Below are 14,426 nucleotides of genomic sequence, written 5' to 3' on the forward strand. Positions count from 1 at the left end.
TAAGGTTATTCCCCGGCGAGGGGTGTGTGGGTGGGGGTGGTGGGTGGGGGAATGGGAGGTTATTTATACAGCTGAGACGCAGGATGCTTTTCTTGAATGTACATCCATCATATTTTTTCTCAAAAAAATATTATTTCAGAGTTGGCTGCCTTTGAACCGACTCGAGTGGAGTGGAAACTATTTGGAGAGACAGAGCCCAACAATGTGTTCGATCGCCCGCTCAGCAACCCGCTCCTTCAAACCTAGACGAAAAGTTATTACAGCTAAATCCAAAGATCTTTCCCAACAGGGATTTGGAATCACATTCCTTTTGTTCCAACTGTCCTCAGCCCGGGAATTGATTCCTTCCCCGCTTCTTTTGCCGACAAAACACACAGTCACTACACTTTACAGTGAAATCCTGGAAAGGGCATTGAGACATGTTGTTCCGATGTGAAAGGTGCTGGATCAAATGTGAGGATTGTTATAAATAATAAACATTGCTTTCAATATAGCGCCTTATCACATCGGAAGGACGTCTCAAAGTGCTTCACAGGATTTACTGTAAAGTGTAGTGACTGTGTATTTATAGGCAAATGCAGCAGCCAGTTTGCGCACATCAGTGTCCCACAAACAGTCATGGAGTGAATGATGAAATTTATAATAATAATAATCCTTGCATTTGATATAGCGCTTTTCACGTCGGGAGGACGTCCCAAAGCGCTTCACGGAACACACTGTAAAGTGAATTGACTGTATATTTGTGGGCGAACGCGGCAGCCAATTGCGCACAGCAATGTCCCACAAACAGTCGCAGATTGAAAATGACCAATTTATTATTGTTTTTGGTTTTTTGGAGGGATTATTATTAGGCTCTGTGTGGAGTAAGGAAACTTGCCCAAGGTTTCGCCCTCTGCCTGGAATTGAACTCAGGTCTCTCGCTCGCAAAGCGAGTGCTCTAACCACTGAGCTACAGGACTCCACTGAAATTTATTTGGGAGATTGTTGGCCAGGACACCGAGAGAGAAACTCCCTTCTCTTTCCGTATAGAAAGATTGCCGTGAGACTTTTTAATGTCCACCTGAACGGGCAGGCGGGACCTCGGTTTAACATCTCATCCGAATGACAGCACATCCAACAACGAAACCCCCCCCCCCCCCCCACATACACACACCCAGCACTGCACTGGAATATCAGCTTAGACTATGTGATTCCAAATCCCCATGTGGCGTTTGAACCCACAACGTTCTGACTCAGAGGTGAGAGTGCTACCGCTGAGCCAAGCTGATACACATAATACAACAATAATAAGAATTATTATTCTTTCCCATTTCCTCCCATCCTCATAAGTCCTTTGACTCCAGCTTTCCTTTTATTGAGGGGAAGAAGAATTCTGCTGCCAATATCTTGCCCTCCCCACTCTCACCCCCCCACCTCCCGACTTCCCCAGATCTCTTCCAAAGTCGCCATTTAATATAACCCCAACTTCAACAACAACAACTTGCATTTATTTAGCGCAAGTCCCACAGCGCTTCACAGTGGCGGAGTCTGTCATCGAGCCGAGGGAGAGGAAGGTGTCAGAGACTGACGCCTGGAGTGGAGCTTGTCGGGAGCTGGGCGTGAGGAATAGTGAGGCGATGTGATGTGACTTAACTCTGAACTGATGCTTCAGTACAATACTTTGTGAGGGGGCTGCATTTTCAGAGGTGCCACCGGGGAGCGTGACCCAGCATGAGGGGGGAGAGAGGCAGGGCGAGGTGGTGGTGGTGGGGGTGGGGGTGAGGGGGGGAATGAAGGGAAAGAGAGATAGAGGCAGAAATGGGGCGGGCAAAATAACAGAGGCAGTCAGCCCAACATCGCAAGGCAAACCTTCATAGAAAATAGGCGCCAGATGCTTTTCCTCGGGCGGGGCGGGGGTGGGGGCGGGTGGTTAGAGCAGTTTATTTTATTGAAGATAATGTTAGATGGGATTAAGATTTAGCGTCTCCAGGAAGCGACTGGTAAACAGAAACAAAGGCAGAACTGCTTCGCAGTCTCTGTATCGAGCACAGTGTGTGTTGGCAGCAAAGCAGTTAGTGAGACGAGGGCTGGATGAAATCATCTGCCACCACAGTAGTTCAATAAACCTCTATTTGCATTTTCTTTATATAAACATCCACCAGGATATTCTTAACTCTTTGTCGCCAACGTCAAAATGCCTTGAAGCGCAGTCAAGTAGAGTGATTGTGTTTTTTTTTGGAAGCTTCCCACAAACAGCCATGAAGTAACTTTAATATGTCAGTCTGGCTCACAAGGTAGCTCTTGTCTCTTAAGTCAAGAAGGTTGTGGGTTCAAGCTCCACATCAAGACTTTGGAACTCATATAATTTAAGCTGACACTCCAATGCAGAGCTGGTGGGAGCGCTGCACTGTCAGAGGTGCTGTTCTTCGGTTGAGACTTTAAACCAAGGTCCCGTCTGCCTGTTCAGGTAAAGATCCCGTGGAAGTATTCGAAAAGAGAATAAACAGTAATAATCCTTGCGTTTGACATGGCGCCTTATGACGTCTTTGAGCCGTCTCAAAGCGCATCACGGAATATACGGTAAACTGAAATGACTGTATAATTTATGGACGAAACACGGCAGCCAATTGCACACAGCAGCGTCCCCACAAACAGTCATGGCTTTGAGTGACCAAAGGGAGTTTCTCTCTCTCCCGGTGTCCTAGCTGACAATCCCCCAGATAAAATTGGTCACTCACTTCATGGCTGTTCGTGGAACGTTGCTGTGCACAAATTGGCTGCCTTGTTTGCCCACAAAACACGCAGTCACTACACTTTACGGTATATATCCTGCAAAGCGCTTTGCGATGTCCTCCTGATGTGAAAGGCACCATATCCAATACAAGGATTATTATTGCTATTAATGATAGGATACCGGACACCTGTCTCTTTTCAAAATAGTGTCACAGATCTTAGCAGGCAGACAGGACCTCAATTTAATGTCTCGACTGAAGGAGTTGCGTGTGGATTTGAAGTAATGACATCCAGGATGATACCAGGATAAAAAGCGAGAGTTATAAACCTGGCGGATTAAAGCCCTTTATAAACTGTGCGGTTAGGGCCAATGCATCTTGTTCCCTTCATCTGTAAGAATTTACTTCTCTGTCCAGCCGTGCCAAGCGAGACAGATGATGTTGGTCTGTGAGTTTACTGGAAATAGGAACTCAGTGTTTGTAACACAAAACACATTGAATTTTTATTTTGTTTTGTTTTAACAGAGAAACCTCGTTCCGCTCAGAACACCCACAAAACTCACCAGCTATTCCCTCTTTGAACGCCGAGACGGTTACAGGGTTTAAAGACTAAATTTACACAATACATTGTGAACATCAGTGGCTTTGCTCAGCCATGGTCTCAATGTGTTCAGTGTTCAGTGTCTGGACGAGATAACGGATTGTCTCAACACATGATGGACCTCAGCCTGGATCTCCTTAGTTTCTGTTCCACCTGTACAGTACAGTCCCATAGCGCAGGGGTTAGAGCACTTGCCTGGCAAGCGAGAGGACCTGGTTTTGATTTCTGGGCGGAATCTTAAGTAAGTTTCCTTATTCCACACGCCTCTGTTTCCCAGCAGTAAGTAGGAACCGGTAAGTAGGAACCCAGTTGTTAGTATATTGGCGGATCAGTTTCTGGGGATCATAATCCCTCCCCCAAAAAAGCAATTTGGTCACCCAATCTACGACTGTTTGTGGGTTGGAAAGAGGAGTGATAAGACCCTAAATCAAGTATTGGGAGGAAAGATCAATCTCTGGGGTTTAGGTGGATTTTGACCTGTTCGTGAGACTCCACGCTGGCCAGATTCCCCACTCATCTGCTTCCAATCAGACAGCGCAGATTGGGCCAAGTGTTAACACATCACTCACACACCCCCGCCCCACCAACACACACACACACTAGGTACAGCCTTATAGGTTAATTATACAACAGGAACTGCGACCCTATCTACTCCTGGTGCGGTGTTCCAGAGGGGGTGAAGGGAATTCTGGTCAGATTCTTCCTCATGCTGTAAATTGCACCCCAAAATGTGGGAAACACCTCGGTCACAAAAATGCAGGGAGGTGTTGGGGTTAAAGAGTTAACAGTAATAACCCTTGCATTTGATATAGCGCCTCATCACGTTTTCGAGATGTCTCAAAGTGCTTCACAGAATATATTGTAAAGTGAATTGACTGTATATTTTGTGGGTGAAACACGGCAGCCAATTGCGCACAGCAGCGTCCCCACAAACAGGATTGAGTGACCAAATTATTATTATTTTTTAAAGTATTATTACCCCCACGAAAGCAATCCATGTCAATCGACTAACAACTGGGGTTCCTACTTGCCCAACATTTCGCCCTGGCCGGGAATCGAACCCAGATCCTCTCGCTGGCGAGGCGACTGCTCAAGGGTTAAAGGGTTGGCATCACTACCGGTGAAGCAGACTTGGGGAATTTTGGAGTGGAGTCAGGAATTGGGATTCCTGGAGAAAACTCTACAACCATTACGGAATGGAATGTCCTAAAGGTTTCAGATTGGAAAATATTAAAAGGAAATCTATAATATAAGCCCGAGGGCGAAATACCTCTCTTCTCAGAACCATTGATCAATATTTGACAGAGAGAACATTTTGAGAGTGTGAGAGAGAGGGGGGGGGGAAACGTGAGAGAGAGAGGGGGAGAATGAGAGAGAGAGAGGGGAAGTGTGAGGGAGAAAGAGACTGAGAGAGAGAGACAGATAAGTGAGAAACACTGAGCTCGGCTCGGTCACTCACACTCAATGGGTTTGAGCCAATGTCAAGGGTTTGAGCTCACAGTCCAGGCTGACCCTCACGGACAGTTCTGGGATAATGTGGGTGTGGGGGGGTGTGTGGGAGTGCTGCTAAACTCCAGAGCCTGTGTTTGTAAATGAACGCAGCAGCCAATTTGCGCACAGCAACATCCCACAAACAGACAGGAGGTGAATGACTGATGTTTTCTGGAGGAATGTTGTCTGGGACAAAGATACAAGCTGCCTTCATCTATTCAGCTGCATCATTTTAACATCTTCTTGGACTGGCAGTCGGGAGCTAAGTTGAACATCTCAACTTGACCCCCTGGTGTCTATTACCCCAGCGACGGTGGCCTTACTGGCCTCTCACACCCCTCTGCCCTGCAGCACAGCACCACACCACATTGCCCAGCCACCGCTCTTACCATTTCTGCCCATTGGCTTCGTGCTGTTGCACAGTGTAGCCAAACTGGGCCTCCGAGGAGCCACGGATGATCTTGGGCCTCTTTGTGTCAATGTTGAACGAACTGCAGAGCCCTGTGGGGGAAGGAACACACAACATTGAGGTTCACTGCCTACTACAGCCTACTATGGTCATCTCCCCTTTCACTCCTTCCGCTTTTCCCTCGCTCTCTGCCTGATCCCGTCTTTGTAAAGCATTCTGAGAAGTTATTCTACAGAAAGGACGCTGTATAATTGCAAGTTGTTATTGTTGTTTTCTGTTTTCTAGCCCCACCCCCACCCCCACCCTCTGGAACTCTTTCCCCGAATCCCTCCGCCTCACTCGCTCCCTCTCCTCCTTCAAGGCCCGTCTCAAGACCTTCCTCTTTGACCGTGCCTTTGGCCACACTCCCACCTCTAAACTCCCTGACCTCCACCCCTCCTGAGTCCAACCTAAAGTTTGTGTACAAACCCTTAACTATCCAGCACATTGGGATGTCCTCCCAACGTGCAAGGCGCTGTATAAATGCAATTTGTTGTTTTTGGTGTTGTATTCTGCGACCAGCAAATTCTTTGTTCCCAAACAATCCTTCCTGCAAAAGTCATTGATGAAGGAACATAGCACAAACAACTGCCACTGAGATCAGCCCAACAGCCTCACAGATGACCGACAAGATTGGTTGATGTCTCAGTCTACCACAAACAGTAACAGAATGTTTGCACAATAGATTTCCTCTGGGCTTAGCACCAAGTACCCAAGAAGTGTTCAGTACTGAGTGAGATGGTCATGAGGTTAAACCTCTCTCTCTTTCTCTCTCTGGTAAAAAAAAGCAGGTGACCCACTGGGAAGCTGGGAGTACAACACAGTACAAATTTATATAAACGTAATTAATAATAATAATTGCTCCGAAACTCTGGAACACTCTTCCTCTATCCCTGCACCTTGCCCCTTGGTTCCCCATCTTCAGGTAGCAACTGAAGACCTTCCTCTTCGATTGTGCCTATGGTCAACTGCCCCCAGCTCAGTGTCGTGCTCCGCCACTGTCAAGCGCTCTGGGACGCTATCCTGCGTGAGGAGAGCTATATAAATACAAGTTGTTGTAGCTATTGTAATGCTTGACACATCAGGAGGACATCCCAAAGTGCTTGGAGTAGGCCATAAAGCCTGGGGGTGGGCCATGATGTGGAGTTAGGATTAGGTTATGACCCTCTGGATGTGAAAAGGCTGTGAACCTGGGTGTTAGGCCTCGGGACAGGCAAGGGCATCATGCATAGGAAGATGACCGAGATGAGAGGGGGGGGTTAGAGGGGGCTGAGGTGGGGGGGTACGAGGAAATGAATATAAGAGCCTTAGATTGTGTGTCACCCCTTCTCTTGGCGAGTGGAGCCGGCAGCCGGGCAATAAAGGCATCAACAACAACAACAAAATTACATTTATGGAGCGCCTTTCACGTCGGGAGGACGTCCCAAAGCGCTGGATCCAAATCATCAGATTTGGATGAAGATTGGGCCCCTAGTTTGTACGTGGCGAGTGAGAGGAACACAGTTGCCTTTGTTCATATCTCCTCAGAGGTGCTAATACACCACTGCAGATTGCAGACGGCACAGTCAGCCTGAAAGACCTATTATTTGCTGCCGGGAAGGGGAGAGAGAGAGAGAGAGAGAGAGAGAGAAAGAGAGAGAGAAAGGAAAGGACTCAGGTTTCAGTGAAGTTATTAACACATAGCGAGAACGAGGAAAAGAGATAAGATTTATGGTGAATATAATTCTCTGTGAGGTTTCCTGGAACGCAGGAGGTTGGCCAGAACCTGTGATTTTCAGTAGGAAAAAACACTCAGGTCCAACCTTGCTCACTCTGTCTGTCTGTCTGTCTGCAAAACGGCCAACCGTGTTTGGAAAGTAAAAAGAAATAAAGATACCCTGGGTAAAAATAATCATCTCTCTCTCTCTCTCCTTCCTCCAATCGCACTTTATTGCTTTATTCCTAAACAGAGGAGCCAGGCAACTGCTCCCTGAAGCCAGAGGGTTTGAGGCTCACTGAAGGACACAGTTAGTCTGTTGGGGTCTGGATTCTGACCGAGGAATTAGAACTTGGATGCCAAATCCGAATTCTACAAACAAATACTCAGCCAACACCAGGCAGCTTTTGCTGCTCGTTTCTTCGCACAGACCTATCGTCTCACTTAAACCTAATGGCACTGCGCTTACCAGCCTCCATCCCCTTGTATCTTACTTATAACTCCATAAATCACTATCATTTCCCGTACTGTAGTGGTTAGTGCGCTCGCCTCGCAAGCAAGAGGACCAGGGTTCGATTCCCGAATGGAGAAGAAACCTTAGGCAAGTTTCCTTACTCCGCACGCCTCTGTTTACCTCACAGTGAGTAGGAACCCGATTGTTAGTTGATTGGCAGATCGCTTTCCAGGGATAATAATACCTCCAGAAAAATACAATAGTAACTTGGTCACCCAATCCACGACTGTTTGTGGGACAAAATACACAGTGAGACGTCTCAACGATGTGATAAGGCGCTGTGTCAAATGCAACGATTGTTATTATTATTATATTTCCCAAGACAGTTACTCCCAGCCTCCGTTACTCTCCCGCAGTAGCTGGTAAGAAACAGAAAGATATTTTCCATTTTTTTTGTAGGAGTGAAACTTGACCGGTTTGAAAGTAGAGTTGTGGGTTTAATTTCGCAATCCCATTTACCAATTAATATATCTCCACAAGGTCAGATCTGAAACACATCCTTTATAGGCTTAAGAGTTTCAGTCTATTTTGTCGTTCCTCACAGCTGATCCTTCATCCCTCGGATGAGACGTTAAACCTGAGCTCCCCGTCTGTACCTGTTCAAGTGAAGACGTTAAAGATCTCCTACGACATTATTTGATAAAGAGAAGAGGATTTCTCTCTCCCGGCAACCTGGCCGACAATTCCCCCAGATAACCACAACAGCAACAACAAATTACATTTACATAGGGCTTTCACGTAAAAAGGATGTCCCAGGGAGCTGCTGTTTGCGGGACATGCTGAGTGCAAAATTGGCTGCCGCATTCGCCCACAATAGTCACAATCACCTCACTGTACAGTAAATCCTGGGAAGTGCTTAGAGACATCCTCCATATCACATGCGAGGGTTATGATGGTTATTTTAACACAGAGAAAAGCAGTCTCGTTGCTCTGTCTCTTCGAGCATCATGATGTCACGGTGACCAGCAATGGATGGGAAACTCCAGGTGTCGCCTGGCCAGAGGTCCGAGTGTGTGTGTGTGGTCTGAACTCAAAGGCACTCAAAGGTAATATAATACTAATAATATAATAATATTCCTTGCACTTGATTTATAGAGGAGGCATGTGTGTGGAGTAAGGAAACTTGCCTAAGGTTTTGCCTTGCCGGGGAATCAAACCCGGGTCCTCTCGTTTGCGAGGCGAGCGCTCTAACTACTACTCTACGGGACTCCACAAATGTTAATGTCCACATGAACAGGCACAGACTGGGATCTCGGGTTAAAGTCTCATCCGAAGAGATGTCACCTCTGGAAATTCAGCTCCTCTTCTCCCCCCATCCCCCCCACCGCCCACCGGTCCCAGCACTTTGCACTGAGAGTCCGCTCGAACTGTGTGCTCGAATTCCTCAATGTGGGGGAACGAGGCAAGAACGCTAATGAATGGAAAGGAATTCGAATCGTAAATCGTTCAATAAAAAACAAAATGAAAGCTTTTGAGTTAAGCTCACACATGGAACGAGGAATGCAGCTATTGTTTTTGAGGAGTTGCCAGGGTTCATTTTTCGGGAGATCTTTTGAGGATAGTTTAAATTAAAGCGCATTTTTTCACTCTATGAATGGAAACTCCTGGAACCCACACACTCAGTAAAGTTGCCACCGAATCTTTAAAAACACCGACAATTAATGGAAAAATGTCATTGTTCGGAAGGTTTAAAATCCCCCCCAAACCCCAAATTCCTGATATGGCTCCAAACTGATGATGTCATTGGCCAAGTGGCTGCCATGTTGGATTATGGGCCAACCAACCCATGACATCATCCAATGCAAGAGCCCATGGGGGTGGGGGGGTGCTGGGGGAGCAGTAATAACATTGTGGGGGTGAAAGGGTTTCGAAGGATTTTAACTCTTGCTGGACTACAACAGCACAAGAGAGGTTTGGGTAAAGAAGGGCTTTTGGTCATCACAGCATCAAGCCGTTCCGTGAATGGGTCCGGCCTCCCTCGTTTTCCTCGGGTGGCATTTCCCATCCGCTATCCCAATTAAATAGCAATTCCTTCATGTTAGGACAACCAGCTTCTCCAGCTGTAGGGGAGAGCTTCAGACCTCAACCTGATCCTAACTTCACACTATATACACACACACACATAATCACTCACACACACAGACACTCACCATATGCACACACACAGACACACACACACACGTAAACACAGAGGTATTACGTGGCATGTGTAAACCAAGTGCAAACATACGGCTATTATGCGGCACGTGTAAACTACGGATAAGAGCCTGTGCACAGAGGGAATTGCAGGTGTCCTCCATTATACAATTAACATCCGCTGCTTGTTAATTCCTGTTCATTGTTTTTTAATCACATAATGAAGGATACCTCTGTGCACACACAGTTACATGTGGTTTAAATGATATGCACACGCATTATTTGCACGTGGCCACATAATAAACCCCATTGTTTATACATGCTTTAGAGCATTTCAAGTCATGAAAATTAAATCATTTTATTTTATTCCTATTCAGAAGCCCGCAGTGAAATACACAATCATCACAAATTGCTGAGATTCAATACATTGAACCCATTTTCCTATCGAGAAATCTGGTAAGTAAACACCGTATATTAGACCCGAATTTTGCTAGGTTATTTTGAATCGATCCCCAAAACCTCAGAGAGTGGGAGGGTCTCCAGTTCCCAGTGACCCCATTCTGAAACTCCCTCCTGAATGCATCCGAAAGATAATAATAATCCTTGTATTTGATACAGCGTCTTATCACATTGTTGAGACGTCTCAAAGCACTTTACAGAATATACTGTAAAGTGGATTAACTGTGTATTTTGTGGGTGAAGTTATTTGTGTTCATTTCAATGAAAGTGGGGAGCGATTCCACTCCCCCCCCACCCACCCAGCCTTGGCACCGATCGCTGACTTAGCAACGTGAGACCTGTGGGCAAATAAACCTCAATGGCCCAGGTTGGAGCTTCCTGTTTTATTAGTCGCCAGGTTAAGCGAGCGAGCAAGACAGAGCGAGAGCTGTTTCCTTATAAAGATCCCTCCGAACCTAACTCCTGCATGTAAGGCTGCAACCTCTTGCTCGCTGGAACATACAAGCAATACAAGCAAGCAGCCACATCGACAGATATACACAGCCCTTTAGCACCAAGGTTGAGGGTGGGGGGGCGGTCTGTGGAGTTTGCCATTCAGACCTAAACCTAGTTCAGTGATTAGTCCACTTTAGATACCCCACACACACACACACACACACACACTACTTTCCACTCCAACTATTTAACAGACTGAGAGCGAGAGGCTTATATTAACTTCAGGAAAGTTTTACTTTGATGTGGACCTTGGCTGAGTGTATAATACCGTCTCTATAGGAAGCCCTGTATAATCAGAACAGCCTGTCTCTCGCTATCTGCCAGCAATTCTCTGCTCGCAGGTCTCATTATTTCAGCTATAAACCATTGGAAAATTATTCTTTTAGGCTGAAGGAGAACTATGTCTTTCTCTTAGTTTCTTTCTTTCTTTCTTTCTTTCTTTTTTTCTCTCTCTCCAGCCTTCCTTACCTGGCAGTAGAGCCACCATCCAGGTAACAATGAGTCTTTTGTTGAAGTCCATGTGTGAAGGTCTGAGGCAGACAGGGGTAATGGTCCAAAGCAGTGGAGGGTCTCAGTCCTGCTGTGTCGCCAGTCTGCATTGACAGTGCTTCTCCTGCTCCAGCCAGTGTCACTGTCTGTGTTGTGGTGAGGAGGAGGGCTGGTGGGAGGGCCTCTGGAAATCTAGGAGGTCTGGAGCTGTGAGGAGCTGCGGAGACTCAACTCTGACTTGGGTCCCTTTACATCCAGCAGTGATGCCGTGTCTCTTCCAATAGACACAGCATCAGGGAAAATAATTAACAGGCAATGAATCCAGTGTTTCACATTCTGTGATGTCAACGGAATGGAAAGATGGGGAGAACAGAAGCTGTCTGCTACTTTTATAAGATTTGACAGCTCAACAGAGTATCACTGAAGGTTATATATATATATATATATAAAACAACAACTTGCTGTTACACAGCACCCCTCACACAGGGTAGCGTCCTAGAGTGCTTGACGGTGGCTGAGCACAACGCCAAGCCGGACAGAGGGGGTCTGTGTGATCATAGGCACGGTCGAAGAGGAAGGTCTTCAGGCGCGACCTGAAGATGGGGAAGGAGGGGGCAAGACGAGGGGATTGAGGGCAAGAGTTCCAGAATTGATGAAGAATACAAAATTGTTGTAAAGTAATTTTCTGGGGGAAATGGTTCAGTAGCAGAAAGGAAAATAAAACAACAAGAAGGTTAAAGTAATCAAAAAGGCGAAAGGAATGTTGGCCTTTATCTCAAGGGGCCTGGAATACAAGGGAAAAAAATGATACTTCAGCTGTATAGAGTGTTAGTCAGACTCCATCTGGAGACTGCGTTCAGTTTTGGGCACCACATCCCAGGAAAGATATATTGGCCCTGGAGCGGTTGCAGCGCAGGTTCATCAGAATGTCACCAGGCCTAAAAGGGTTAAGTTACGAGGAAAGACTGGGTAAACTTGGATTGTATTCCCTTGAGTTTAGAAGGTTGAGGGGGTAATTTGATTGAGGTGTTCAAGATGATAAAGGGATTTGATAGGGTAGATTCAGAGAAGCTATTTCCTCTGGTGGGGAATCCAAAAAAAGTTAGAACTTTTATGAGTGAAATCAGGAAACATTTTTTCACTCAAATGGGGGTAAAAATCTGGAATTCCCTACCCCAAAAGGCCATGGATGCAGGATCCAACCACACCTTCAAGAGTGAGGTTGATAGATTGTTGGTAGGTCAGGGAATTAAGGGATAAGGGGAGAAAGGGGGAAATTGGAATTCAAAGGATTAGTTGAGGTACAGATCAGCCATGATCTGATTAAATGGCAGAACAGGTTCGAAGGGATGAACGGCCTCCTCCTGTTCCTATGGACGTGCTTTCTGTAACCAGTGTGAGGGTCATGTGGAAGAGTTTCCACAATGAAGGAGACCATTCAGCCCACCATATCTGGGCATTGCACCCTGCTTTTCCATATTGGCCTTTTTATAAAGTAACCCCACTTCCCACTTCAGCTCTCTCCCCGCTCCCCCACTACAGCGCATCTGGATAGACTTATCACTTTCCTTATCTCACGTTCCTCCTCCCCTCACCCCCTCCCCTCACTCCTCAATCCTCTTCACCATCACAATACAGTAAACCTCACATAAGTCTTTTCAGTCGGGACCATACATTTAACATGACTTATGCAAAGTATGAGATCTGTCAAACGTCCTTAGAATATAAACTCTTGAATGGGACTCAGGCAATTATATGATTTATACAGATCAGATTTATATGAGTTTTACTGTATTATCCATTTCCTCCTTGAACCTGTCCACAGCCCACACGTTAATCAACCTCTGTGTGAACTGGTTGGCTCAAAGCTATTAGTTAAGGTTGGATGAGGAATTTTGAAACGTTATTCTGTAATAGGGAGCGAGGGGGAGAGATGTTAACTGGCAGTGGAATCAAACATCTGGGCTGTTGAAGCTAGGGCACTTGGTTCCTGTAGAGTTGGCTCGCTCCAGTATGATGAGTAATGAGGAAGTGGGTGGAATGGCAAAGGCACCATTAGATAATGAGAAACTATTGGACACATCTTGCTGAAGTGGAGCAAACTGAAGCCAACCTTGGCTTTAGCCACAGTTTGTGCTGGCTTTGGGGAGTTGAGTCGAGGTTTCCTTTCATTAGTGAAATTATGGTTTCCCTCAAGGGGATAAGTGTCTGTCTGGACTGGAGCACAGGCCGTCGCTGGGGCTCGAGGAATCCCCATTGTTCTGTGAGGCTGAGCAGAGTCAGGGCATTGTGATGCGCAGGAATAATAACTAGTCTTAAGTGGGTGTTAGCTATCACCCTGAGCTCTTGGTGTAAACACTGGGGTTGGAGTTAGGGAGAGGATTTACTGAAGGCAGCGCCAGTGAGAGCGGGAAGGAGGGAATAAAGGTGTAGGGGGGGAGGAGGAGTGGGGGGTGAAGGCACTTGTGGGTTCTAAACGTCAGCACAGACAAGTCTGGCTTGGTTCTGTGCTGTAGCGTCCTACAATGTGGGTCTCTCTTGTTCTTATTGTTGAGTACGTTTCACCCACAAAATATGCAGTCAATTCACTTCACAGAAAATCCCGAAGTCTGTCTCGAAGACATGATGAAGAGCTGTATCAAATGTAAGGATTAGTAGTAGTAGTAGTAGTTGGCAACAGGTTAGAGTTAAAAGCCTGTTATTATGGTGGCCTGAAATTCCACTTGGTCTCAGCCATTTTTCTATGAAATAGTCCAAAATTATTTTGGCCTGCCCTAATATTCCATTACACTTGTTGGCCAGGAATCGATGTGCTACTTGCAAACGTCCCAGTTGACGGAGTTTGGTTAACATTACTGAAGTGTCCCCTGACAGCAACCCTGCAATATCTCATCCACACGGCTGCTCAAAACACCAGCAGTAAATAGCATTAGTGGGGAATGATCTCGTCCTGAGCTACCGTCCACCAAGTGAGGTTAGTGGCTCAAGTGTTGTAGCGTTCTCTATTAACAGACAGTAGAGTGGTATTACAGTCCACTGAGAGTATAGACAGGAATAATGACCTGGACAAAATCCAGGCTTCTGACACACAGACAGATTTTGGCTCATGTTGGATTTGAGATTCAGCTAAAAATAAGGCTTAATTCCCCCCCCCCCCACCCCCACCACCCCCCCCCCCCCCCCAGCCCATGGAACGATCTCTGAGATTTCTCACTTTATCTTTGTTTCAAACAAATAACTGTTTTTTTTTAGCCAAGCCTGCACCTCAGGGATAAATCAGTTTCTGATAGTGCCGTGTGATTTTAGCTGGTTAGACTCCAGCAGTTACCCCAACACAAACTCTAGGCTCCCCCCAAGCCTTGGCTCTTGCCAACCTGTGGCTGACA

General features: G+C 46.3%; 1 protein-coding gene across 1 annotated transcript in view; it reads right to left on the reverse strand.

Annotated features, from left to right (window-relative positions):
- itga11a (integrin, alpha 11a) overlaps positions 1-11,329 on the reverse strand; it is a 40,624-nt gene extending 29,295 nt beyond the window's left edge. The window contains exons 1-2 of the mRNA XM_007910019.2: positions 11,020-11,329; positions 5,193-5,304 (exon numbers count right to left, since the gene is read on the reverse strand). Of these exons, the coding sequence (XP_007908210.2) occupies positions 5,193-5,304; positions 11,020-11,071 (164 nt within the window). The 5' untranslated portion in view covers positions 11,072-11,329. The remainder of the gene's footprint in view (positions 1-5,192; positions 5,305-11,019) is intronic.
- Between the last annotated feature and the right edge of the window lie 3,097 nt (positions 11,330-14,426).

The sequence above is a fragment of the Callorhinchus milii genome, unplaced genomic scaffold (assembly GCF_018977255.1).
Source record: "Callorhinchus milii isolate IMCB2004 unplaced genomic scaffold, IMCB_Cmil_1.0 Scaffold22, whole genome shotgun sequence".
Lineage (NCBI taxonomy): Eukaryota > Metazoa > Chordata > Chondrichthyes > Chimaeriformes > Callorhinchidae > Callorhinchus > Callorhinchus milii.